The sequence below is a fragment of the Patagioenas fasciata genome, chromosome 12 (genome assembly GCF_037038585.1).
Source record: "Patagioenas fasciata isolate bPatFas1 chromosome 12, bPatFas1.hap1, whole genome shotgun sequence".
Taxonomy (NCBI): Eukaryota; Metazoa; Chordata; class Aves; order Columbiformes; family Columbidae; genus Patagioenas; species Patagioenas fasciata.
The window spans coordinates 26,273,976-26,301,436 of record NC_092531.1 but is presented as its reverse complement, the minus strand read 5'-3'; the positions used below and the strand labels follow the sequence as shown (position 1 = coordinate 26,301,436).

The 27,461-nt window shown below is 40.1% G+C and overlaps 3 protein-coding genes across 5 annotated transcripts in view; 2 read left to right on the top strand and 1 right to left on the bottom strand.

Annotated features, from left to right (window-relative positions):
- The window catches only part of CCPG1 (cell cycle progression 1), a 25,353-nt gene extending 6,509 nt beyond the window's left edge, over positions 1-18,844 (top strand). For both annotated transcript variants that reach the window (XM_065847193.2, XM_065847194.2), the window contains 7 exons: positions 1,334-1,448; positions 2,420-2,499; positions 2,686-2,893; positions 8,780-9,034; positions 13,544-13,653; positions 14,699-16,098; positions 18,069-18,844. In XM_065847193.2, coding sequence (XP_065703265.2) covers positions 1,334-1,448; positions 2,420-2,499; positions 2,686-2,893; positions 8,780-9,034; positions 13,544-13,653; positions 14,699-16,098; positions 18,069-18,249 — 2,349 coding nt within the window. In that variant the 3' untranslated portion in view covers positions 18,250-18,844. The remainder of the gene's footprint in view (positions 1-1,333; positions 1,449-2,419; positions 2,500-2,685; positions 2,894-8,779; positions 9,035-13,543; positions 13,654-14,698; positions 16,099-18,068) is intronic.
- Positions 18,813-27,461, bottom strand: PIGB (phosphatidylinositol glycan anchor biosynthesis class B). Of its 2 annotated transcripts, XM_065847196.2 has the most exons (12): positions 27,135-27,454; positions 26,932-27,065; positions 26,561-26,680; positions 25,863-25,967; positions 25,619-25,749; positions 24,932-25,072; positions 24,450-24,501; positions 23,818-24,029; positions 22,571-22,635; positions 20,811-21,021; positions 19,856-20,036; positions 18,813-19,277 (listed from the first exon to the last, which is right to left on the bottom strand). In XM_065847196.2, the coding sequence occupies exons 1-12, from the start codon at positions 27,247-27,249 to the stop codon at positions 19,119-19,121; spliced, it is 1,626 nt and encodes a 541-aa protein (XP_065703268.2). In that variant the 5' UTR covers positions 27,250-27,454; the 3' UTR covers positions 18,813-19,118. The 2 variants fall into 2 exon arrangements, with proteins under 2 accessions (XP_065703268.2, XP_071670230.1); XM_071814129.1 differs by lacking the exons at positions 24,450-24,501; positions 25,619-25,749 and having other exon boundaries at positions 27,135-27,461.
- RAB27A (RAB27A, member RAS oncogene family) overlaps positions 27,240-27,461 on the top strand; it is a 32,328-nt gene continuing 32,106 nt past the window's right edge. Inside the window, exon 1 of the mRNA XM_065847199.2 lies at positions 27,240-27,344. The gene's annotated coding sequence lies outside the window, so the exon portion shown is untranslated. The remainder of the gene's footprint in view (positions 27,345-27,461) is intronic.

Sequence of the window (27,461 nt, the reverse complement as noted above, 5' to 3'; positions counted from 1 at the left end):
ATATACAATATAGGTAGGTACTGTGTATATTGTATGTATACAAATAGTATTGTATTTTCTTTCCTGAGATTTCACTCAGATTTTTAGTAAGTTACTTATAAGTGAATGGTGAATTTCTGCAAAACATTTGTGATTCAAATGGTGATGCTTTTGTAACCAAAATTAAGAAATACAAAGTATTTGTCAAATTGCTGAAGCAATTAATTTTCAAAGCCTTTTAAAAAGGAACATAGCTTTGTAATGTGATTGCAAAATGTATCTTATGCAACTCTTTTTGAGGTATCTAATTTTCCTGAAGTAGTCTCTTCTGAAAAACAGAAACATACATGTTTGCCTGAGTCCTGAAACAAGCACCTAGAGAAGCTGATCTGGAAGTATTACTGCTACTGTAATTTCACACCTGCTGTTGCAAAAATAACTCTCTCTGTTTACAAAAACAGCACAAGTTATTTATGGATCAGCATGACTTAGTATTTTTCAATTATGTTTTGCATGTTTATAGTTTTCTAATAACCTTACTTGTGTTCCATCAGTTCTTTTAAACAAAAATTACCGTGTGAAGATTAAATCTTTAGAGTTGTTAACCGTGTTGCTTGCCTGCAGTGCCCTGCGGCCTCTGAGCATTGTTTGTCTGCAGTTCTGGTTCAGTCTGAGGTTGGTGCCGACTGGCAGCTGACCAGTAACTGAGGCTCCTTTCTGGATTAAACACAGAAATCCAGTTTAGAGATTGTGTAAATGTTTGTTTCCTGGTGTCAGAGATGTGCTGTTGAAACAGCCATTCACATTTGCTGACAGGAATGGAGATGGACTAGAATGATACATAATTTTCCTGGCTCCGGTACTTGTTAGATTTCATGGTGGTGCTGCCGATGTTCCATTTTTTTGGGGGGAGGGAGTGGTGTGTTTACATAAAATGTATGAACATATGTGCAAGAATTAGATCCCATATTCAAAACTCATTTGAAAACCTCTTTTGTTACTTTAAATTCTGTTTAATAAATAGATCTAATGAAGCTAATAGAAAATAATTATTTAAAATGCTTAGCATAGTTGTTAATTAAGACCTAAATTGCCCTTTTCTTTGCCCAGAATTTTCCTCCTCTGCTTTTTTTTGATCATGGTCATAAGTGGTACACACTATCAGTCGTTTCCCTCTTCTCAATTACTTGGTATTTCTCTTGCTTATTTTTGCTTAAAATCTTCTTCAGTTTTAAAGGTTTTTATTCTTCTCTTCTGTTTTTATTATTAATGTCCCATTTCCTTTGTAACCCTTCCACTTTACTGATGGAAACCTCAGTAACTGTAATGTTCGTTTAAAACTCTTTAACTCCAGGGTTCTGACATAGAGACAGTGACTTCAGAAAATGGAAGCACAAACGATAACCGTGAGTTTGTTTCAGAAGAATATGTTTCTTTGCAAGAAGAGGAGCAACCAATTGATTTGCAAGGTTAGATGTTAAAAGAGGAGCAGTTCCGTAAAATAGGTGCCTGTAGCGTTTCCACAAAATTAGTGTTTTTAATAGAGTTTGCACACTTTGTAGGCCTCTGTCAAAGTTTTTCCTTCATCAGTGTCATGGAAAATATTCAGTCATCAATTTTATGAAAGTATTTTTTCTTGAAATAGAGAAAATTAGTAGAATATCTTTCATTTTGTCAATACTTTAGATGTGTTATAGAATAGTATGTACTGATGTTGCTGGAAAATAGTTTCTAGAAGTGCTCTTGATAAACTCTATTTTAAACATTATTCAATAATGACATAGACCAAGTAAGAGTAATTTGGAAGGAGCCATCACTGCTCTTACACTTGTAAGGTAACATTGTGGCACTGTGTTAGCATTTCTTGAGTTGGAATTGTAAGTCTGGTGCATGTTAATATAATGACAATCCACTTATTTTAATTACTAAATTTAAGACTGAATTTGTTAATATTGGTATGAGAACACAGACTTGACAGGTTCAGTGTGTAGTTGACTAAATTTGAGCTTGGCCATGTTTCCAGATTCATAACTTCTCCTTGTAAAAAGAGGAGTAGATGCTCAAGCTCCAATAAATAGCTGGAAAATATTTTAATTATCCTAGCATACAGAAGTACTGTGGTATCAGCTTACAGTGTAGTGTTGGTTTTTATCTAACTGTGGTTTTTATTTATAGGTTACGTGCATTATGGTCAGTTTGAGCATTTGAATTTAAGTATCCTCCATGACTGCATTACATAACGACAGCTTGGATTCTGATGTTTGTGAGAGGGATATTGAAAATGAGATTGAGTACTTTTAGAAAACTTTCCCTAATTTGAGTAGATAATAAAAAGCTGTCACAATTATGCTTATATTAATATTACATGGGAGTGGACATAATTTGTTGAGTTACTGGTTTTAGTGCCAATGTTTGTTTTTTGCTCTTTTTATTTATATAGCTCAGTGCAACACTGATGGAGAGATACCAGTGGTAGATAATACTCTTTCTGCTTTTGAGGAAACTCACACAGTTCCAGAGGTAAATTACCTTACGTTATTCAGGTGCTTCTATAAGCCCCATCTGACAATGCCAAGCAATGTTTTGAAGGCATCAAAATAAAGATCCTGATTTTTCCTATTCTTTAAAGCATTAAGAATTCTTACTATTTGAAAAATCACTTTGTTATATGTATCTGAATAAATTTTACATTGTCCATTTCCCTAGGAAAAGAATGAAAACGTCCCTGATGATGGATCCTGCATTGGAACTATTAGTGATGATTCTGACATTGTTACGCTTGAAGCTCCAAAACTGGAAGAAACTCAAAGTCAGGAGGAAGCTCCAGCTGATGGTGAAGAAGCTCCAAGTTCAGATGATTTTAACATGGGTTCCTCCTCTAGCAGTCAATACGCATTTTCCCATCTAGAAACTGGTAAGAGCAATAATTTGCTAAGCAACTGTATGCCAAGATGTCACATTAAAAATCTTGGCTTAGGGAACCTTTCTCTGTGTGGAGAGGAGAAAAAATATTGGTCTTGTTGAGTATGTGTCCAAATATTTGCAGTCTCTAGGACAACTCTAGTTGCCCTAACTCCAAAACCTTGTCCAAATGTACGTCTGCAATCTTTTTATTTGAAAGCATTCTCTTCTGTTAAGTGTTCACTATTTTTAAAAAGAAGGTAAATTTCTAGCGTATTTTAGAGAATTAGAGTGACTTTTAGTTCATAGAATAATTGTAGGTTTTCTCTTGGCTTGTTTTTCACGTTTATAGAGTTGGCATAAATAACTAGCAACTGGGATAGAATTGATTTTTGAGGCCATGAGGACTAATAGCAGAATGACTACAATAACTTTTTGCTTACCTTCGTAGCTACGTAGAACATCACAGAATCACACAGAATCCCAGAGTGTCAGGGGTTGAAGGGCCCTGGAAAGCTCATCCAGTGCAATCCCCCATGGAGCAGGAACACCCAGCCGAGGTTCCACAGGAAGGTGTCCAGGCGGGTTTGAATGTCGGCAGAGAAGGAGACTCCACAACCTCCCTGGGCAGCCTGGGCCAGGCTCTGCCACCCTCACCGGGAAGAAGTTTCTTCTCATATTTAAGTGGAAACTCTTGTGTTCCAGTTTGAACCCATTACCCCTTGTCCTACCACTGGTTGTCACCGAGAAGAGCCTGGCTCCATCCTCCTGACACTCACCCTTTATATATCTGTAAACATTAATGAGGTCCCCCCTCAGTCTCCTCTTCTCCAGCTCCAGAGCCCCAGCTCCCTCAGCCTTTCCTCACACGGGAGATGCTCCACTCCCTTCAGCATCTTGGTGGCTGCGCTGGACTCTCTCCAGCAGTTCCCTGTCCTTCTGGAACTGAGGGGCCACAACTGAACACAATATTCCAGGGGTGGTCTCCCCAGGGCAGAGCAGAGGGGCAGGAGAACCTCTCTGACCTACTGACCACCCCCTTCTAACCCACCCCAGGTACCATTGGCCTTCCTGGCCACAAGGGCCCAGTGCTGGCTCATGGTCACCCTGCTGTCCCCAGGACCCCCAGGTCCCTTGCCCCTACACTGCTCTCTAATAGGTCATTCCCCAACTTATACTGGAACCTGGGGTTGTTCCTGCCCAGATTCAAGACTCTACACTTGCCCTTGTTCTATTTCATTACATTTTTCCCACCCAACTCTCCAGCCTGTCCAGGTCTCTGGATGGCAGCACAGCTTCCAGTGTCACCACTCCTCACAGCTTGGTGTCATCAGCAAACTTGCTGACAGTCACTCTATTCCCTTGTCCAAATTATTGATGAATATATTGAATAATACAGGCCCCAGTACTGACCCCCGAGGCACTGCACTGGATCCAGGCCTCAGCTGGACTCTGCCCCATTGATCACGACTCTCTGGCTTCTTTCCTTTGGCCGGTTCGCAGTCACCTTACTGCCCGCTCATCCAGACCGCACTCCTCAGTTCAGCTGTGAGAATGCTGTGGGACACTGTGTCAAATGCCTCACTCAAGTCAAGGTAGATCACGTCCACCGCTCTGCCATCATCCATCCATCTTGTTATGTCCTCATAAAAGTCAATGAGGTTGGTCAAGCACAACTTCCTCTTGGTGAAGCCATGCTGACTGCCCCTAATGACCCTCTTATCCCTGATATGCTCTGAGGTGGCACCAAGGAGAAGTCGTTCCATCAGTTTCCCAAGGATGGAGGTGAGGCTGACCGGTCTGGAGTCACCCGGGTCCTCCTTCCTGCCCTTTTTGAAGACTGCAGTGCCATTTGCTTTCCTCCAGTCCTCAGGCACCTCTCCCGTTTCCCAGGACTTGGCAAAGATGATGGAGAGCGGTCCACCAATGACCTCAGCCAGCTCCCTCAGCACCCGTGGGTGCATCCCATCCGGACCCATGGATTTATGGGTGTCCAGATTGCCCAACTGCTCCCTAACCCAGTCCTCATCAACCCAGACAAACTCCTCCATTGTCCTGACTGCCTCTGGGGCCTCAGCGGTGCAGGGCTCCTCAGGACAGCCCCCGGCAGTACAGACAGAGACAAAGCAGCATTCGGTAACTCTGCCTTCTCTCTATCTTCTGTCACCAGGGCACCCACCTCGTTCACCAGTGGGCCTACATTGCCTCTGGTGTCAGTTTTATCTGCCATGTATTGGAAAAAGCTATGTTTAAGATATTCTCACTACTTGTCAGAAATTCGACTCATAGTATTCAGGAGGAAAGATATAAATACTTGGCTAATTAAAAACAAAAAACAATGAACCCAAACTAAAAGACAGAATTTACTCTTGTGTTACTCTTCTCTAGTTCTCTAGTCCTCCTTTTTCATTCTGTTTGGCTGCTTATTTGTAGTCTTTTCTGTTCTATTTATCCTCTATAGCAGTTTTGTGTTACCGAGTTTTACCTTTCCGAGTAGGTTTATTACAAGGGCAAGATTTTTCTTAAAATACTGTTTTATCTTTATCTATTTGTCATTAAATGTTCATGTTTCTGTATAGTATCCGTTTGAATGAGAAAATTACACTTATGAGCAGTGATGATTCATAAAAAAGCTGTTGTCTTCTGGATGACTTGACCTAATTTTTAATTTAAAATGTAGTTGACTTGCTTTTAGGACTGGGTTCTAAACATGTTTTTTTTTTCCTCCCATGGTTTTGTGCACAAAAGTCAGTTGGCTGGAGAAGTTGAGGAAGATTCCTGATTGTGTGAGGGGATGGGGAAATGAGGTGAAACAGCATGTGTCTCGCAGTCTTCCTTTCCAAGGTGGTGTGATTCAATTTGATCAGCTGGTGTAAAGCTGATTGCTTACGTTTTGCATGGAGTGTTGTTAAAATGATCAGTAGCAATTTGACCTAGTCTTATAGTAGTGATATTCCATACAGATGCTGAGAGCCCATCCTCACTGAAGAATTCAGCTAAACTGTCAGTGGTTGATTTGCTTTCTTGAAAAATGTTAAGCTTACATGTAAATTTGGAATGGGCATCAGTAACCTTTGTAATACATTTTAATATGTATGTTTGACCATTTAAATGAATGGCTCTTGTTGGATTCCAAATCTATGTGTGACTGGCAAAAATAATTTCTTCCTTCTAACTTAAGCTGATTTCAACGTGGTCTTTATTGCTGTGTATGTGATTGACCAAGTAGTACAGAAAATGTCTGGAGTACTTTTGCATTTATTTTAAATGCCAAAGTTTTAGCAGTCAAAATTTTCATGCCACTTTTTGGCAATGGAAATCTTTGCCATCCACTTCTTGTTGAGTTCTCTATTGGGCTGGAAAAGGATGAGCTTCAGACTTTCCTCATGTAGATACTAGAACGCTCTACAAGGATTTTCTGCCGCTCTTACTTGCAAACTAATTCCTGTTTAGGCTGTCTTCACCATGCAAACAGAAATGTTTTAGTATTGCCTGGTGAATTAACTTCACCAGCAGAAGTGCTCAAATGCTGAAATCAATTGCGTCTAAGCTTGAGATGTGTTTGTGCAGAAATGTCAAAGAAAATGACATTCTTAACTGATGTTTTTACTTCACCTGGGTTTCATTGTAGACCTGACACTTCAAAATCACAGCAGAAGCTAGAATTTCAGGCTGGTATTGCGGTCACACTTTGTTTCATTTACACACCTTTTCATCCCCTGAATGTTAGAGTACAGCTTTGTGCTGAGTTCGTAGAGCAGCTGTAAGGCAATGTCATGCTTCCCTCAAAGTGTAATGCTGTTGACAACTTGCCAGCAAGTGCTTATGAATGCCTCTGAGTGCCTCACAGCTTGTTGATTTTGCTTTCCGATTGTCCGGTGTATGTGTGGTGGTTGTTGGTTTTTGTTTGCGTTGTTGTTGGTTTTTGGTTGTTTTTTTTATTCCCCCACTATACTTTGTTTACTTTGCTGTCCAGTGTATATCACAGAATTTCCCATTTGGCGAGAAGCAGCTTGCTCCTTAATCACTTTTGCAGTCTATGTGTATAAGCTGCTTTGGTTGTTGAAAAAAAACCCTGAAAAAAACAAATAAGCAGTAGTAACACCTGTCTTGTTAAGTATGTCCTGTATAAACCTTTATAATGTCTGATCTCTGCATTCTAGTTAAAATACCTCTGTCCTGGCTCATTTCTGTCTTTATTGTCCAGGATTGGGGAAATAGGCGTCTGCTCAAATGACTGATTCTAGAATAGTGTCCTTTTCTGCCAAGCTACAGAAATTAATTTAAGAATCTGCAAATCTGCATACCAAGTAGCTGTTTAAGTGACCTGACCTTGTTGCAGTGTCTGCTTGGTCTGACCTGATGCTTGTCCACAGAGTCAGAAACGAGATATGTATCATGTATTCCAGATACTAATTGGTAATATTTTCTGGGGTTGATACAATCACTTCCATGCAGTGGGAATTTATTTTCGGGGAAGAATCTTAACTGGTAATGCTTTTAGCACTGCTCGGCATTCTTGTCTATTCAGTGATGTGTGCATGGCTTTGCTCAAACAAATGATTTTCAGCTGTGAAATTTTCAAGGACAGTGACTCTGTGTTATCTTTCTACATTTGAGTGATGATCTCTGATACGAGAATGAACAACCATATTTCTAGAAGGGGCGTTAGCATTGTGTAGTTGCGGGCATCAAATTTAGGACTGTCTGAGCAGGAGCACTTTGTCATGTGCTGGAGGCTTCATTGATCACATTGCATCTATTTCAGGCATGTGAACGCAGACATTTGAAAGCTGCTTTTTCACCCTGCTACTGTTTCCTCTTGATACTTGCCTTACACTTGAAAATGATGTGTCCAAGGAAGGGAGATTAAATAATCATTACCTATATACTGGATTTTATAAACTTATTTACAGTACATGCAGCAAGCGTTTGTACTGCTAATAGCAGTAAGCAGTTACAGCTCTGTTGTTATTTTCCCAGGTAGAATAAATGGCTTTTGGGCCATAGGAATATCAACACACAAGTGGTATCACAGATACTATTTTACAAAAATGCTATAAAAGATATTTTTTTTATGGTTAGAATTTGTTCTTATCTCAGGTCTTGGCTGATTCAATCTTCCAAACAACAGCCAGGTAGAAGCATTTTGGATTCAGAGTGTTAGGGAGAGACAAACACAGAAGCACCCAAGTAGTTCTTTTCCTGTGCACTGGTGGCTGAAAAGGCTTTTTTGAAAGGTGGTATATGGCAGATATTAAAAGGAAACAAAATTACATATTTAAATAAATTTGCAATGCAAAAGTTTGTTTGGATATTTGTAATACCTACATTAATGGAACTTTAATGGAATTTTGTCTGCAGCTGCATGTAGATCACAGAATGAAGTATTTTGAGATAATAGAACCCTGTCTATATTTTGGGAGGCTTTCTTTAAGCAAGTCTTTCTCTTGCTCTATTGTTATTAATTAGTTCAATCCCAATATATGTAAGAGAAGGAAAACTGAATTCTTAACTTATCTACTTCACATGTATTTGCAGAGGCAGTACATGTAGGTGCTCTAAGAGGCAGGATTGTCTGAAAGAAACGCTCTAATGAGTGAGTGATAAGGCATAGGCAAGAGCCATATGTGGGTTTTTTTGCCGATTTGTTGATTCTCTATCTTTTCCTTTAAAAAAAAAAAAAAAAAAAAGGAATTTTCCACTTTGCAGAGCAAGCATTCCTTGCGTAATATTCAGCATTACCGATCACATTGAGGATTTTTATTTTGCTTTACTAATGTTCTCTAAGATAACTGCCAAGTACATTTTGCATAAACGCGATGGATTTGGGTACCCAAACTGATTTTTTTAAAGCAACAATTAATGCATTTTAAAGACTGCTCTTGTTGTTTTTCAGTTTTTCCGTCTCAGGCTAGCAATGATGAATCAAGTAGTGATGAAACCAGCAACCAGTCCAGTCCCACCGTGCGAAAACGTCGGGCCAGGAAGAGGCTGGTCCTCAGTTCCGAGGCCGAGGGGGGGTCGCCTGCAGAACCCGCGTCTGAGCCTCCCAAAGGGGAGCAGCACAAACGCCAGTTCGGCAGCGGCCTTAACAGATGCATCATCCTGGCTTTGGTAGTTGCAATCAGCATGGGCTTTGGACACTTCTACGGTGAGTTCATAAAAAATAAAATGCGCGAAGTCAAGATCTTGCATAACAAATACCGTTTTATTGTGACTCTTGATTGTTTGGTTTTCTTTTTTTCTTGTTCTCTGCTAACAATCTAAACCTAAAAATGAGAAAAAGCAACTGCTAATATATGGATAACATAGGCCATTCAGTGCTGAAATTGTATTTAATATACACCACTTTAAAGTAAATAAAAATAAATTAATTTTCTGTTGCACTTCCAGATAGAAATTTCTTGTTGTTCTCATAATGCAGTGTGTACCCTTCATTTTGCACATCTTTTCTTTTGAAAGAAATATGTGGTAGTGTTTAGCACTCCTGACAGCCTGCACAGAGCGATTTCAGGCTTTTGTCCCATATGTGCTCATCTGGTAAATGTAAGAGCAAGGCATGTTTTTTTACAGGAGTTCATATTATCAATATTTTTCTCTCTCCAGTGGAGGAAAATACGCTGTAGTTGTCCTTGCAGTTCCAGAGTGGTTTAGGGAATCCATGACAGCAGCAATTTTTCTGTGTTCAGTGTGTTCCCTGAAGTTAAACATTACACAGATTACAGAATCACAGAATGGACTGGGTTGGAAAAGACCTCAGAGATCATCCAGTCCAACCCTTGGTCCAACTCCAGTCCATTGACCAGATCATGGCACTCAGTGCCATGGCCGATCTCAGTTTAAAAACCTCCAGGGCTGGTGAGTCCAGCACCTCCCTGGGCAGCCATTCCAATGCTGACCACTCTCCGTGGAAATAATTGCTTTCTAATCTCCAGCCTCAATTTCCCCTGGCAGAGTTGAAGCCCCTGCCCCCTTGTGCTATTGCTGACTGCCTGGGAGAAGAGCCCAATCCCCCCCTGGCTAGAACTGCCCTTCAGGTCGTTCTAGAGAGTGCTGAGCTCACCTCTAAGCCTCCTCTTCCACAGACTGAACAAGCCCAGCTCCCTCAGCCTCTCCCCACAGGTCTTGTGCTCAAGTCCCTTCCCCAGTCTTGTTGCTCTTCTCTGGACCCGCTCCAGCGCTTCAATCTCTTTCCTGACCTGAGGGGCCCAGAACTGAACACGGTACTCCAGGTGTGGCCTCCCCAATGCAGAGCACAGGGGAAGGATCACTGCCCTTGTCCTGCTGACCACGCTGGTTTGGATACAGGACAAGACACCATTGGCCTTCTTGGCCACCTGGGCACACTGTTGGCTCCTGTTGAGCTTCCTGTCCATGAGTCCCCCCAGGTCCCTTTCTGCCTGACTGCTCTCCAGCCACTCTGTGCCAGCCTGGAGCGCTGCAAGGGGTTGTTGTGGCAAAAGTGCAGGACCCGGCACTTGGCCTGGTTGAACTTCATCCCATTGGAATCGGCCCATTTTTCCATTCCCTTCCGCCTTCAAACCTCATTTAAAGCCCTCCTGATCAGCCCCGCCAACTTATGGGCTATAGTCCTCTCGCTCTTCCTAGAAGATGAAGCCCATCTGATTTGAGGAGACCAGGTACCATGGGGTTTGCCCCATGGTCAAAAGAACCAAAATGTTGATGGTGACACCAATCCTTTAGCCACCTGTTAATGAGATGGGCTTTTCTACTCCTCTATGTGTTACTACATTTAACATTACCTTCTGTATATGTTACTACGTTTAACAAAAGAGCAGAACTCATTGCAGATCTAAATCTACATTGTGCAATCCTGATCTTCTGTGATACATGTATTCCAATAAAAATGATAGAGGGCATTTATTTTTAATAGTCATTTTTCCTGAGTAGTTTTGGTTTCATATGAAAACATGCCTTCATAAGAAGACTTATGATTCAATTTGAGACTGGGAATATGATTCAAGTTGGATTTGATTTTGACTGATTTTTAGGGTTCTAAATTTTGACATCTGTTTTGAGATTTATACTAATTTTCACTCGACTCTGATTGTTGTTGTTGTTCTTAGGTAAACCTGAAGGTAAGAGTCATGAGTGATGTACTGTGGGTGCTGTGCTTGCATTCAGATTTTCTTTTTAAATTGTGAGTGTGTATGTGTACAAACACATCCATATATGTGTGCATACTTACATGGAAAAAAAAAATCAGGTCTTAAGAATTACTTGTGTATGCAGGATTATAGGAATGGCTAATCCAGTCATGTAAAATACCTTTTATTCAGCACCTGCCACTAGTCGTAGCTGTATAAAACCTAACTGACGTATGTTGGCATGCTAGAAGCAGTGAGGAGCACAACAGCTAGACTGATCTTTGATAGTGCTTTGTGGTGGTAACTTGAGATTTCATTTCTGTTAATCATTTTATGGTGTTTAAATTGGGGTTAATGGTAAATACTATCCTTTTGAAGAACTTTGAGATCTATGGATGAGAAACAGCTTTTGGAAATGTACTCAGGGTCATATCTTTATTAATGAATGCACTTTGATTTGTTCATTCATTGAATCTGTACTTCTAAATAAGAATGGTCATCGCTAACAGTGGTGACAGCATTCTCAGCAGAAAGAAGGCAACTTTGCGTGGCTTTAGTTTGTGCCTCTTCAAGTGAAAGATCTTCATGGTTATGTGGTAACTGATCTTTCTACCACTAGAAAGGAAATCGAATCCTGCTTTCCATCTTCCTGTGTGTTTTTATTCTATTTTTCAAAAGACCCACAAACCTGCAAAGAGAAATCAATCTTCCTAGAGGACTGCTTTGCACTTTTGTGATTCGGCTTTTAATGCAAGACCAATTGCCACGTAAGACGATTGGCAAGGATTACTTTTTATGAAATTCCTGTTTTTGGGGGGCAGTGGTCTGTCAGTATCAGGATAGTGTTTTCCCTTTAGACAGAGCTCTAGGACCCCTTTGAGACTTCTAAGGATGTAGAAAGCAACTAGGACTAGATTTAAATCAATAACTGTTTCCTAATCAGTATTGAAAGGAGTTATCTGGCTGTATGAGGTTCTAGGAAGGGGATCTGGAGGAGGGCGGCTTTCCAGGACAGCAGGCAACTGGAAGAGCTGAAGTTAGGGAACCCCCGTATGGACATTCAGAGATTTATTGTTTGTCTGTAACCAGAACCTGCCAAGGGAATATTGCTGCAGTGCTAGGGATTTGGATGGATTACTTAAAGAATCTGAAGAGTAATGTGACTTGGAGTGCCAGCTGGAAACACAAACCAGTTACTGAGGAATGGTACCTCATTATGTGCATTTTGAGTATCTTTGCTATGTTTTCTGTGCTGCCAAATGTGATTTTTGCTTACTGTATCTGAATTATGATTCTTGATAAGGAGAGAAAACAGAGTTTGTGTTTTTTCTATAATCCAGGTTCCTCTCCACATGACCCCTTTACACTAAATGATGATTTTTCAGAAGCAGTGTTTAAATTCTTAGGACTTCAAAAGTACCTATAAAACACAAAAATGAAAAAGAAGTTTACTGTCAGTGTACTTAAATTCACTTACGCAAGGATCTTTGCTTCCTATAAGTATTTATTAGGACTCTGTAAACTTAAAATAATTGGTGTAAAAATGTTACTTTCCTGTAGCTGAATTGAACTTTTGAGGGTCAACTTTAATAGAGCATTGTCTGTTTTCAAGTGCATACTTGAGATAACATTAGATAGAAACTGAGAGCACAAAAAATTCCTCAGTATAATAGTAGTTATAGAATTTCTTATGTTTAATAATACAGCCCCCTTTAAATACAGAAATAGAATTCTGCATATGCTGCATTGGTATTGAAAGAAATATCTAAAACCTGTTGCCATCTGCTGTAGGCTCAATTCGAGAGAATCTGAAAGAAATGAAAACTCAGTCAGTGTTGGTATTCACAGATGTGTACAGGTAGGGAAGTACCAGCAAAGAAGGTTTACTTGATGGAAAGAACCAGGGGCTAGTACAAAGAGGGGATTTTTTCCAGAAAAATGGTGTGTGTCAGCCTTCATTTGGCGGCTGAGAGGCAGGAGATGTGCTCACTCCTCAGCCTTCACTCCTGGGTAGGACTGCCAAGATAGGGCCTGCAAATAGGTGCTGGTTTGTGAGCAATGTGTGACGATTGTGTTTGGGCGTTGAAGTTTAATTACTGCGTGAAGATGCTCTTATTCATGTAGCTTTACTTAGAAGTAAAACTTGTAGTTCTGGAGTGGATAACGCACGGACTAATGGTCTCTCCTTTATCCTGATCGTCTTGCGTGTTACTAAAAAACCACCAAAAAATCACATTCTTTCCTGCATAACTTCTGTTGGTTTGTGTCTAACTGATTTCTGTGTAGCGTTCCAAAATTCTTCATTTGTTATCATCAAAGAAAAGCATATTTTTGGCCCTGTTTGAGAAATTATTTATCATTAGAAGAAACAGAATCAGTGTGCAACAATCTGGTTTTATAATCTTTGCTTTGTTGCAGCTAGACAGTTACTAATTGCAGGGTAAGCATGCTTTTGAATTTGCAGAGAAAATGAAGATGGTCTTTGAGTTTGTCTGTTCCTCTAACTACTTAATTTAAGTCAGACTATCAGAAAAAAGTTTTTATCTTTGTAGGTACAATACAGATCCAGAAACGTCAGCAGCTGGTGACAAAGACACGTGAATTAGAGGATATGAAAGATGACCTTTACCAGTGCCAGCAAGGGCCAGGAGATAAAGTGGGGGTATGTACGAGTTGAGCTGGAAGTCATTGGGTTATTCTGTCATTATGTGTGTAATTTACGCAAACTGAAATTCAGTTATCACACAAATCCATTATGTTTTTTCCGTAGTAAGTTCTTTCTGAAAATGTATTTTTTTTAATTTCCCCTGATTTCTTGACAAAGATTTGGTATTTCAATCTAATTTGTTATTGGAATGTGTTTAAATAAAATGTTATTTATGTATGTAGCTTAGGAGTTATCTGGACACAGAGACTGTGTCTTGCCCTGGGACATCAGTTGCCATTAGTGAAGACAACTGAAGTAGAACGTGCTGGTAAAAACCTACCAGAGGCTGAACCTACAGGTTTTGTGAATTTGCTTTCTAAATTGGCAATGTTCATTAGTTTTTTTCAATACTTAACATGTGCTTTTAGTTTTGTACTGTTAGATCATCCAGAGAGAAGATTAGGGAGTGCTTTGTGGGTCCTTTTTTTTTTCCTTTCATGTTGCTGATAGCATTTACATATAATTCTGTATGTTTAGATCTAGAGTTTGTCAAGGACGCCAAGAGAGTGGGGAGATCCTTTTGTGTTAGGATATAGTTACATGAATGTGCATTTTCAGCAGCAAATTCTGAATTTCTGCCTCAACTGTTGAATGCCCTTGCTTCTGCTCTTGTATTTTGTTTTGTAATCTCTAAACCCAGTTTCCTGAACATAAATCACTGGCAAACGCAGACATTTTTGTGTATTTTTAAGGCGGATCAGTTAACATTCCCCGTTTGCTATCCTTCCGTTAGTTAAACCAGTAGAGGCGAGGGGTGATGGCCCGTGGCTGGCAGGGGGAGTCTCTCACGTGGTCGTTGTTGCCTAGAAGGTGTTTGTGTGTGTGTATCTGAGGTAAACGGTCTGGCTCTATTTTTGCATCTTGCTGCAACATCTGTGTCACTGCATCCAAAATGATGAGTAACCTCAGTTTGGGCTACCTCGGTCTTTCATCTTTCTAGCTGAAACTGCAACAATTCTAATGGTGGTATTTTTGTTTGTTTTCCTATTGTTTGTATTAGTCACTCCAGGGAGATCTTGCCACATGTTTGACCTCTACTGAGGTGGAGAAGAAATCCTTTGAATCTCAAAAAAAGAGTCTTGCTGCAGAAAATCAGCACTTAAGAGAATCTCTAGAGAAGGAAGAAAAAGCTTTGGCCTCACTTCAGGAAGAATTAAGGAAGCTAAGACAACAAATTAGAAACTTAGAAGATAAAGGTACTAGCACTGAGTCTATTGTAATGGAAAATCAGAAACTAAGGGAACATTTGGAAGAGGAAAAGCAAAGAAACCACAACTTTCTTAGGCAGAAGGAAACACTCTTTGCAGAAGCACAGATGTTAAGGAGAGAACTGGACAAAGAACGTCATGTTACAGAAGCTCTAAAAAAAGAACTGGAACAGTTAAGTTCTCGTCAAAAATCTGACAATGCTGATGATGATGCATTAAGAGAAAATCAAGAAATAGAAACTCTGCGAGGAAGACTGGCAGAACTAGAAAAAAAGCTGAACTTCGAGCAACAACGTTCTGACTTATGGGAGAAGCTGTATGTTGAAGCGAAAGACCAAACTGAAAAACAAGAAATGAACGAAAAGGGACAAAAGAAACGTGCTAAAGGGCAAAGCAAGACTAAAAAGAAATCAAAGGAATCGTTTTTTGGTTCTGTTAAAGAAACTTTCGATGCTATGAAAAATTCCACAAAAGAGTTTGTAAGACACCATAAAGAAAAGATTAAGCAGGCTAAAGAAGCAGTGAAAGAAAACCTGAAGAAATTCTCTGATTCTGTAAAGTCTACATTCAGACACTTCAAAGACACCACAAAGAACATCTTTGACGAAAAGAAGAAGTCAAATGATAAAAGACATGAGGCAAACAAGAAAGCTCGAACTTTTTACCGAGAGCATAACTCCTATGAGAATCTGAAGCACGTGCAGAACAGGGGAGCGAGCATGCCAAGGGAGTTCAAAGATGGAAGAAAACATCAGTTTACAACATTTGAGAAAGATTCAGATTCACAGAAGTGTCTCCATGATCCTTTGTGTAATAGAAGACATCAGTTTGTCCTGAAGGGCTGCTCTGGTATTTTTGAATGTGCTCATCAAGAATTCATTAGTCTCTTCAACAGTGCATCGGATCCTATCAGGGTGGATGAATTTAATCGGCTAATGAAAAAGTATTTGCAACAAGTTGTACATAACTTTGATCACTGGAGAGAACTAGAAAACTTCATCAATAAGTTTTTTCATAATGGGGTATTTATACATGACCAGATGCTGTTCACTGATTTTGTTAATGATGTCAAGGATTACCTGGAAGATATGAAGGAATACCAAAATAATAATGAAAAGGTTTTCAAGGATTTGGACAAATACATCTACAGATACTACTTTCATTATGATAATTTACCCCAGTATGGACCCAGGTTTGTTTCCATGTTTCCTGAACTTGTTAACAAAATGAAGTAGTCTTTGTAAAGGCAGCTAGTGGCCTTGTTCTAATAGGTGGTCTTCTAGGGTGTATGTATATGTGTATGTACGTACGTGCACGCTGGAATATTTTTGAAGGACTCAATGGCAGTACTAGCTTGTGTTACATAAAGTGGATCTGTAGGTCCTTCTGTATAAATTGGGAGGCACTACAGTTCCACTGTACAGAGCACAACCAAATATTTCTACTGAGTTCTTTAGAAAACTGTGTAACTGCAAGCAGGATTAGATGGAGCAGCTACGATTGCCTGTCTGCTGGAGTGAGTACCTAGCTCAGAAGCAGCATTACCTAGGACTTCCTTGTTGTCCTTCCCTGAATGAGGTTTTTGGATATATTTGGGCAGTCTCAAAGTCCCGTTCCGGTAGGTATTCCTGATGGCTTTTCAGGAATTCCACTGCTCTCTTGTAGCTTAGTGTAAAACTGCGTTAGACTGTATGCCCAGAGCAGCGCTGCTCAAATGGCAGGCTCTAGTTCAGATCCTGACCCTCGATAAATTTTACTCAGACTTGATCACAAAGGTTCGTGGCATGAATTGTTTTCTCTGTTACTTTCCAGTATTCTCGGGGCCTCTGCAGAGCAGGTGTGGTACGCTAGGTGTGATCGTGGAGCTAGGTTTGGTGGGCTGTTTCTACTGCATAGACTTTGGTGAAAGAAAATCAAGCAAGCAGCCTTAAGAAATTGTGTGGAACTTGCTCTTCCTGAAACATTTATGTATTAATATATATTATTAATATATTTTTAATGCGGCTTTTAGTATCGTTGCTATTACAAAATTGGCTATATAGTTTCTTGTGCTAATGTTTATTCTGATCGGGTAAGAAAAAATGCAATGTATTATCTGATTTATAATACACAAGATGTTGGCCTTGTAGCCATAATAGAACTTCTCCCTGTGCTGGTGTTCAGTGCAAAGCATATTTAGTATTTCAGTCAAGGTGCAGTTCTTCAGTCAGGTTTCTCTTTTGGCCTTGTATTATTTATTATTTCATGTGCTTTACTGCAGCAGTAAGTCTGAATACTTAACTACTTTGAGGTTATTAAATACTATGTGAGGTAGTACTTTCTCTAATTAAAAGTTGAACCCTAAGGATGACATTCCTATCAACTACTAAGTGACCTTTTTAATGTGTAGTTTTGGCAAACACGTGACATAGGATTTATTTTTTTATTTATAGTCCAGGTACTTCTTACTAATTTGTTACTAAAATGAACTTTAATTTGTAATTAAATACTTAATTTTTGAGTACTTTAATTCAGATTGCAGAAAAGCAGAATTTAAAATTCATTTACTGATAGTATTCTACGGGAGTTTGTATGATACTGAGGATGAAAATAACCCTAACCTAGCAGGCTAGAGCTGCTGGCCATATGAGAACAGCATGTAGTATAATGGGATGGCATCAAAAACTGCAGCAGGTGAGCGGGTGTTTTGTCAGTGCCCCCTCACTGTATAAATGTGCCTACTGTACATGAAAACCTCTGAATTGCCCATGTTCACACAAAACATGCTTTCTTAAGGGCCCGGAGTTTTCACTATTTTTATAGAGCAGAATGTGATAGAGTAACTGAAAAATAGACTGAGACTGCCCTTGAGCACCACAGTAGGGATAATCGAACGGCGGCATAGCTGGCTTTGTTCTAGAATGGACTTTGGGCAACCAGCTGCAGAGCGGTTTTGTTTTTAGAAAGCATTTATTTCAGACACACCAGCTTATTGATGATTTAAACAAACCAACCTGCCCCCTGTTTTGCTTACCAGAGAAAGGACTACTTCATAGAACTATTTTTGTTTCTTCAGTCAACCTCAGGATGTTAAAAGCTGTTGACAATGTAATTGTGTTTCAAAATGCTTTTAGAGATATGCTTTCATAAGAATAGTAATAAGCTTTTGTTTACTCCTTGCAGTCGACCTAAAAGGCCTTCTTTTACACAAACTGAAAATTCCAGACATGAAAAACAAGCTCAGAAGTACCACCACCGTAATAAAAGAGAAGGTAAATGGCACAAACATGGCCGCACTAATGGAAGACACATGGCAAACCTTGAAATAGAATTGGGGCAATTACCCTTTGATCCAAAATATTGAGTAATTTATGGTAAAAATAAGATTAGAATCAATAATTTACATCGTCTCTGGAAACTAATTGTTTTTCAACAAAGCAGCAAGATGCAAGTTTTTTCTTTAATTTGATTTTTACACATTTTTGTTAAAAGGCAGAAGTCAAGCTCTCTAATTTGCGTATTCCGTGCTGTTGCTTTAACTGTTCTTTGGAGGTGACAATAGTTCGGGTGCCAGCAATATTGTTCCAGAAACTGGGCATGCAATGACTTGTGTATGAAAAATATGCTTAATTGCATTCCACTAGTGTAGTTCAAGCTTGCGTCATGCATAACGTACCAATAATTAACTGCAATGTTTGATATACTAACTTCATCTCATCCTTCAAAAAGTAGGGCTACATTTTGGTAATGTATTTGTCAGTGTTTTGTAATCTTGCACTTGCTTCTTGTCTTTATGGGGGTGGGGGAGAGGTCAAGAGCCTGTTGAATTGTGAAGAATTCGCTGTGCTGCACTCTAATCAGCTTGCTAATTTAAGCACTTGAAATGTCTTGCATATCTGCATATTGTAGAGGAAAAATAAAGAGACATTGTGCATAAAAGTCTTTATTTATAAAACAAACCTAGCCTAGCTGTACAGTTCTATAAAAATGGTCCAGTCCTGTCTAATTTCTTATTGTTTAAGTAGTCACATTGTAACTCTGGTCTTACTGCTGCTTTCTAGTGTTGTAAGGTAGGTCAGTACCCCCACCCTGCCATACTGCTGCTGAAGTTGCCTTCAGAAAGAGGTCTGGGTGCCTCCCCCGTTTGACTTATCCGCTTTCAGACTCACTACTCTCTTCTTTCTGCAGTACAAGATCTTCTAAGCGTAGTACTGCTGTGCAACTCTGACCTCGTTAGGTCTTAAGTCTAGAAACTGATCTTTGGTTGTGATTCATTTCAGTTTTTTTCCTGTACACGTAGATGTGGCTTCCAACTCGTCCTTCAGGTACATGAGTGTGGAAGACAGTGGCCGTTTTCTCATAGCCCCTTAAAGCCAAAAATGATGATATTTCCTGTAAATGAACATACATAAGTTTCCACAGTCAGAAAGTGTAGTCGGGAGCATCACAACAGTGTTCTCAACTCCTCTGAAAACCATCAATTCAACTGTCTCCTGGAAGTTTTACCCTTTATTTTAGGAAAGACTGCTAGAAAAAGAGGTACCTATCCTGTTTGATCCTGTCCGGAGTGGGTATTCACCAGACACTGTTGCTTGAGTACATGGACTTCATTAAAGAACGGATGAGAACAGGTACTCTGACTGCAGGTGGTTTTTGCTTGTCAGTGTTGGTTACGCAAGTGTATGGTTCTGGGAACAGACCACACATTTGTTTTAATATGGCTTGAGAATTCCATAAAACCATATTTTATAGAATGTAGAATTTGCACAAAGGGCATACATGAATGTTAAGTACCTAGCACTGGAATGGTATCTGTACTATATTATGGACTACAGGGTTCAATTTTCATTTAAGCTGTGTCTTAGAACGTTATGGACAACAATTTTCAAAAATATTAACTATAACTTGCCCTTAATTCATTTTGTAACTTGATCTGAAAAGTAGTTTGTTTCATCTTGCAGTTACCATACCTGTTCTAGCACACTGAAGAAGATCAAGTGGCTGGGTAATAATGTATCATTGTAAAACTCCTTGTTAAGCCAGTCAAGTGGATTAGAGTAAAATGCATCTGCTTCATCAATATGGCTCTCATTTCCAGTTAGGTCTGGGGGACACTCGAGGAATCTCATTCTTAGAGGACAGTGAACATGACTAGGGAGAAACATAAAACAACACACACTTTAGGATAAACTGACCAATATCTAAGATATGAAATTACTCATCACTTAAAGATACCTCAGTCAAAGCCACATTGAATGATTCTCCCCCCCCCCCCCCCCGAATCATATTTTCTTCCCTTTTTGTAGTTCCTATGAAAGCTTAAGTAGAAGCAGTAGATTTGGCTCCGAACTGTTGTGACTGTGCTGTTAGGAGTTCACAGAAAGCAGATTTATCTTAATTAAAAATACCATCTGTGTAACAGTTTCTTACAAAGTTACTTTTCTGTATCAGCTTCACTGTTTGTGTCTGCTTTAATGTTTTGTTTACTTGCCAGGATCTATCGCAAACTTTTTGGAATAGTGAATTCAGTCATTGTATGTTGCAGTTACATTTCTTTACCAGCAGAAGTAAAGATAAAATAGAATACATTTTGACTGTAACAATTAAGTCTTTAGTTTTGCTACAAAAGTTACTGTAAGGAAGCACTAGGAGTTACTTTCAAACATCCTAAGACTTGCTGCATATCCTCATATAAAGCTATTTTACGAAAACTGAATAAAGCTGAGATGCTGAATTTTATCCTCTGGTATAAGCATCTGGCTTATTTTCCCTGTACATTCTGTATTAACTGTATGAAAAATCAAAATTCTTCCTGTATACATCTGTCCATCTCAATTTAGTAAGCTTAGGGGGAAAAAAAAAAAATCTTAATTTCTGCTAAAGTGTCTGGATTTTAATGTAGTACACTGTTAACTATTTTAATACCTGTAAAATGGAGTAGAGTGGCACGGCATCGCGATGAAGACAAAAGCCTGGGACCTGTAGGAGCTCTCGCAGAGCTGCTGTATGTGCGTCATGACCTCGAGGGCGCCTCGCTGGTGGATCAGCCCGGTGTACAGGGCTGGCAGCACGTTGGAGAAAAGCAGGAAACTGGCTGCGGGTTTCTTCCACGTTCTCAGGTGTTTCAAAGAATATCCTAGAGAAACATTTGGGTATGTTTTAGAGATAAACACCGTGTGGAACTGTCAGTGTTTCCGACAGTACCGTAACTTACTGGAAAACCATTACCCAGTTGATAACAATACCTTGCTTTTGAGGTGTTTTAATACAGTGTTCTTGCAGTCTTTACTCTTTAAGTGGAAATTTAAAGGTTAGACTTTGCCCTATTAACTCCTGAATGTAAATGTTAAGCTTATGCAGCCTAGCTCTGTGACCACCTTTACTGAGTCACAATAAACAAGTTAGAATAGGCCTGTTTCAGAAGTCAGTAGTAAGGTGGAGTGGTCTTCAGTGGGTCTGTTCTGACAAGTCGCAGATCTTTATCTCAGATGAAAACAAAGTCCACTAATTAGTCTGTGGTTTAAACATGGGTGGAAACATTCTATTACAGGCATTTTTTACTGCCTTTGTGAAATGCTCTTAGCTTATCTTTTAAGTGTTCTTAGAAGTGACTTGGAAATTAATGTGGGGGTTTTCTCTGCTTTTATTTATAATGTTTTGAGCAAAGACCTTTTTGTAACCTCCCAGTTACCAGAAATCACTTTTGTCATTTTTTTCTTTACTAAAGTATCTAAAGAGATGATAATTAGCTCTTGATAAGTGGAGGCGATGACCTCATCCCCTTATACACGTAGCAGTTAAGAGGGATATTAACAAAAAATACAGCTTCATGTTCTGGCAGTTTTAATCTCTCCTTTGTAACTTTCCAGTATACCAGACTTTACATCAAGATTTTACTTCTCCTGTAGATACTCTAGTGTAGTTATATGCCTATTTTTGCTAAATACTTCCTTATTAGGCTCTTCTCCGTGTTTAAAAGAAAAAAAAAAACACAAAAGAGGAAAAAAGATAAATGAATAATCTAAAAGTGTTGGAAAAATCTCAGCAAAAGCAATAGGCTTGCCAGTTCAAACTGTTGACAAATTCTCTTCAATGTTTAAGTTAACCACATCGGTTTAGGGACCTTATTCCTCTTGTAACAAACTCACCTTACTGTGCCTGAAGGAAAAAGCTATCACATTACCTACTGTCAAACTTGTGGGGGAAGTGACCTCCAGCTGGTGGCTGGTCAAGAGCAGCTGGAGCACCAGTGTCACCTACTAACACACCTGAATCTAGAAAAGGGTAATTTTATGGTTTTAATACTTTACTTTTTTTGTTGCATACTCAGAGGCATATTTGAGACAAGCAGGTGGAAAAATACTACAAAGGACCCACGGAACACAATTCACTTTAAGGGTGGCCTTGCTGAAAAGTTAGGAGTCGCTGAGACGATTTTCCTGTGTTTCACAGGAAGTACTTTTATGCATGCTAAGGATTCTCCAGCTCTGTTTCAGTCACTTGCTGTTCCTCATCCCGGTGCTTTTGTAGTGTGTGGTTGTGGCTGGTTGGTTGTTTTTCCCTAGCTGTAAGACCAGGTTAGACTAGTTTGAAGCATCCTTTGTCAAATACCTACATTAACGGTCTCTCTTTAGGTAAAAATTATATACAAAGAAGGTTCCAAGACATTTTAAACCAATGCTTACCACAAAAAACCATGCAAAATGGTAGTACCGGATAGATGAACCTGAATTCTTTATGACTCAGCGTGCTGTAATAAAACAGATATAATACTACAGTGAAAAAGTTACATGTATTGGTTCTGTTGACAAAATGTGTTTTGGAGCATGGAGGACTGGAAGACCCATGTACTAAAAGCTTTTGGCATTGAAGCAGTGAAAGTGCAAATTGTCACTTTTTAAGAACATAACGAGTACATCCAAATTAAGATTATTTGGTAAACCAAACACTGATAAAAGTACCTGGCTACTACTATAACAATTAAGTGGTCTGATTGTAAGACTATTAAATATAACTTAGGTAGTTCTTCACCAATTTGCTTTCTGTAATAAAATGCAATAAAAAGTGTGGATGGTAAGCTAAGATTCAAGTACATGTTTGTATTTAGCTAAGTAACTTTCACCCCTGCTAATATAACTTTACACGTCAATTTGGGGGGCTTTTTTGGGGATTACTGCAAGACTTGTGTCATGGGAACCAAACAGGTTCTTACAAGACTAAGTGAGACAAAATGGCCTAAACCCAACAGAGCTACATCCAGTTTTGAGTTGGACTGAAAGAAGAGAGAGCATTTGTGGCCTCACTACTGTTTTGCTGTACTACTGTAGTTACTGTTTATTACTTAGCATTAATTTATTTGACATATATTTTTTGCCTGAGAGTGTCCCTTTTGTTTAATCTACAGTTCAGTGTGATGCTTTAGAAACAGCTTACCTTCTCTTCTACGTAACTTAACATGAGGCATACAGTCCCATGATAAAAGTTAAGAGATGTGTCTAGACCTGTGAATGGAATAAGTTTTACAGGCCTAAGAACTGCTCATCTTACTGGGGGTGTACTAAACCAAATGAAATGCTATTTTCATTAACAAGCATCTAGTAAAGAGTTTTCTAACCAGTTCTGTTGTTGCTTAAGTACCTGTTAGCTGATTGATGCTGGGTTTTTTCTCCAGTTTTCATTGAATTTCATGTTGAATTATTTTATTCTTTAAAGGTCTAACCAATTCTAAAAATACATTTTCAGTAATGATACAAGAAGTAGCATTACATAGAATTCTAGACAATATTGTATACTTGACTGCATTTCTTAAAGTACTTAACAGTTTAAAGTTTTCTGTCACTTAGCTTGAATTCTATGTTATTTTGTTTAGAGAGGATATGAGCTTTGAAAAGAACACAGCTGATGAAAGACAGCAGTTACACTTAGAAATTACCTGTATACCAACACTGTCCAAATCACTGCCACTAGGAAGAGGCGATACCTTTTTGGTGCCAGCACACAGCCGTGAATAAAAAAGGGCAGGTGGGTACCCAAGATGACTGGTAGTCCCTGAGTGAAGTACCAGTGCCAAGGATGAGATCCATAAAATGTTCCCAAATTCTGCAGCACGTTGACTTTCAAGAAGTTCAGCTGAACCAGTACCCACTGGGACATTTAAGGGAGGTGGGGGAGAGAAGAAGTTAAATACAAATCCAAAGTGAAAACTAACAGCTAAATTGAATTACAGTCATCACTGTCCTTAAGTGATACAGCATCTTTATTCATAATTATATTTCTTCTAAGACCTATCACAGACTTCCTATATTTAGCAATTAAACACAGAAGTGTGTAAGTTTTGTCATTTGTTGGTACTGAGAGCTGAGCATCCTGATTTTAAGTGACAGCTGTCGTTTAAAATAACTGAGAAGTCAGTGTTTAAGGGTTTATGGCCTAGGATCTATTTAAAGATCACAGGCCAGACACAGTCACAGAAGCAACAAAAGTTAGAGAAGTCTGAAGCATCTGTCCACGTTACAATGCTAAAACCCAACCTTTTTCTTAGAAGTCAAGTTTAAAGCAACTTACCTCACCAAAAAATACACGGTCAATTATCAAAGAGGCTCCCACTGTGACCAATCTGAAAACAATGGAGAGCTGGTTGCGCTGGTGTTGCCTGAATTACTTTTGTATCATTTTCTACTCTTCTCCAAAGAGCTGTCAAAACTCCCTCAGTAGTTATTCCTAACCTTTTTTTTGAGATCACCCATACACATGGCCATTTTCCAGTGGCTAGTTGCCATCACCCAGTATCCTTGGCACGATCCCAGATTAAGCTGGAATGCTGTTCATGTCCCATCCTCATGAAATCTCTCATAGTGCTTTTTTGCAGAATATACGTTAATTTGAAGGAAACATGCCCCTTCTTTAAACTTGAGCAAAAGGACTCTATGCTTTTCCTTGTGTTTTACATGGAATCGGCTTTTTTGGTTTGTCTGCCTTTGTGGTGGTGAAATCAATCTTAAGATACAACTATGCAAAGTCACAGTTTAAACTCATAAAGAACATACCCAACTGGAATGCAGTTGTATAGGATGAAGTCTGCTTTCCTCTCTTCCTGCAAAAAATGACTGAAGACCAAAGGTATCCATGGGATAACAGCGGTGGGACGAATAACGATTGCAAGTGCTATCAAAGCTAAATATTTGCAACTAGAATGAGGGAACGTAAGAACAGAAGTTTATCAGAAAGTTTGGTCAATTCTTTTGCAGACGTTCCAACAATTTAAATACTGTCATGCCTCTGACCACAAGCTTTTCATACTGCAGATACTGTTTTGCTTGGAAGGCTGCCAACTATAGAATTGCTTTATTAGCAACGCAGTTGCTAACTGGAAGCACATACTTGCTTTAATATACATGGCTGGTAAAGAAAGTTGTGACTGCAAATTCATCTAGGTCTGAACCCAAACAAGCTTTTGTTATCTTAAATGACATAGTTTCCCATAAAGTGATACTTTGTGTAAGGGAACTGGAGAATAGTAATTTCATATACCAGCTATATCACGGCTTCAAAAACATTTTTAGAGGAAATACCACAGTGCTGTTCTTTCCAAGATCTGGAGGTCTTGCTACATGAATGAGGTGGTTTTGGAGGCCTTATATTTTAAGATAAAAGATAGTATTTTAAACAGTTTCAGTAGACTGGTGTTATCTCAAGCCAGAAATTACCAGTACTGTTAGTAGAAAGTTTCTCACCTGCTCCCCATCTTGGAACCTTTTATCGGATAGTAGGAAAGAGCAAAAATGGTAAGAAGAGTTTCCATGGTGTTTGTTAGAGTTCTGGTACAGGAATACCATGTAAACCAGGAACACAGCTGGCAGAAGTACTAGAATTATGAACAAGAGGATGCACAAGGAGAAACGTTAAAACATTCTGTGGTTTTAAGTGAAGGTGATAATTCTTCATGGTGTGGCTTATTTTGTAAAGGCTGTGACTCACCACACACTTTGCTGTTTCTGCATTTTCAAGGTGTTGCACTAATGAGTAAAGCTTCACATCAGCAAAAGCAGCCAGCACTGCTTGTGCAAGTCTAGGGACCCATATCTATGTAAACAGAGAGAAAATCACGCTTGCAACAAACCTGTTAAATTCCAGTCTCAAACAGTTAGTGGATGACTGTTCAGACATGAAAACAGTGAATTAGTGAGCGTTCTCTGTAGCATTTTGTGATATTTTTTTTCAAGTAAGGTCCTTTGGTAAGACGGGTATTTCTGCCAAAACAAAGGAAGTCTAAAGTTCAACTGAACGTGTTGAGAAGTTGAAAGTAGAATTCTTTGCTGTTCATCTCCAACAGAAGGTAGCCCCAAAAAGGGCTGTTATTACTGACTGTAGTACAAATATATATTACTAAACGCTTTGGAAAACTGAACCACTGAGCAATTATGATGCAGTGGCAAACAATGTCAGTATGAAACTCAAGGAGACTGATGGAGGCCAAGAATAATCCTCTGCAGTCATAGGCACCAGTACTGTGACTGGTGACCCACGAATGAGCTCTGTAGCCACACAAAGCCCTTCAGGGAGCTCTCTGTGCTCGGGCTTCTCTAATTGCCAGATTCAAGGCTTTGTATTTTACCTGGACAATGATAAAACTACACTGAGTATAAATACAGTGCTTTTAAATCGATTATACTCACCAGCAGCTGAACATCATCCTTAGCCAGCAGCTGTAAAGCTTTGTAGATGCTTGCAAAGATCAGCGGGTACGAATAGCCCCTTAAACCGTGGGCCCATTCCCAAGTTAAGTAGCCATAATTATTACTATTAAGGATAGATCATGAACACCTTGAAACCCCAAGTTTCATTCGGGTTCTGTTACTCTTGGACTTGTCCAGGATGAGACACTGACCCTCGTGGCCCAAGCCGGTGGTTGTTACCGGCCAAGCTAACGCCTCGCTGCCCAGGAAATCTCTTCCCGAGCGCCCCTCCCGCTCCCCGCATCGCGGCTGTGACACCCGGGGAGCGCTGGCGGCAGGACAGCCCGCGGGCGGCCCCGGGAAGGATATTTGAAGACCATGCGATGCGCCACCTCCAGTGACTGCCAGTACTCGTCCGGGACGAAGCTGGTCCGCACCAGGAAGCAGTTGAGCGTCCGCAGCGCCACCGTGAGCGCCAGCAGCGGCGCGGGCCCGCCGGCAGCGCCTGCGGGACGTACCTGTCCGTCACCTGTCCATCACCGGTCCGTCACCGCCCCCCCCCCGCCGCCCTTACCGGCGCCTCGCTGCCCGGCGGCTCCGCCGGGGTCGCTGTACAGCACCGACCGCCGCTTGCGCAGCCGCATGGCCTCCCTCCCCTGGGGCGGGCCTCCAGCGGCCCGGCAGCGCATGTGCGACCTCACGGCGGCCCGGGCACGGCTGGTCTTTTTCTTCCGGTCGCTCTAGCGAACGGGAGGCTTCAGCTCTGTGGTCTCCCGTCTTTCAGGTGAGGGGTGCCGCGTCTGGCACGGCGCTGCTCAGGGCCGCGGAGCGGAGAGCGCTGAACTTTCCGCCCCCGTCCCCGCTCCCCCTTCCCCGCCTGGGCGCGGAGGTGCCGCCGGGG

Excerpts from the sequence above, each read along its gene's own strand:
- PIGB (XM_065847196.2), bottom strand. The coding sequence starts at position 27,249 with ATGCGCTGCCGGGCCGCTGGAGGCCCGCCCCAGGGGAGGGAGGCCATG. Across the intron at positions 25,073-25,618 it reads GGTTCCAAGATGGGGAGCAG|TTGCAAATATTTAGCTTTGA; the intron begins GTGAGAAACTTT and ends CCCTCATTCTAG. Across the intron at positions 20,037-20,810 it reads CACTCTACTCCATTTTACAG|TCATGTTCACTGTCCTCTAA; the intron begins GTATTAAAATAG and ends GTTTCTCCCTAG.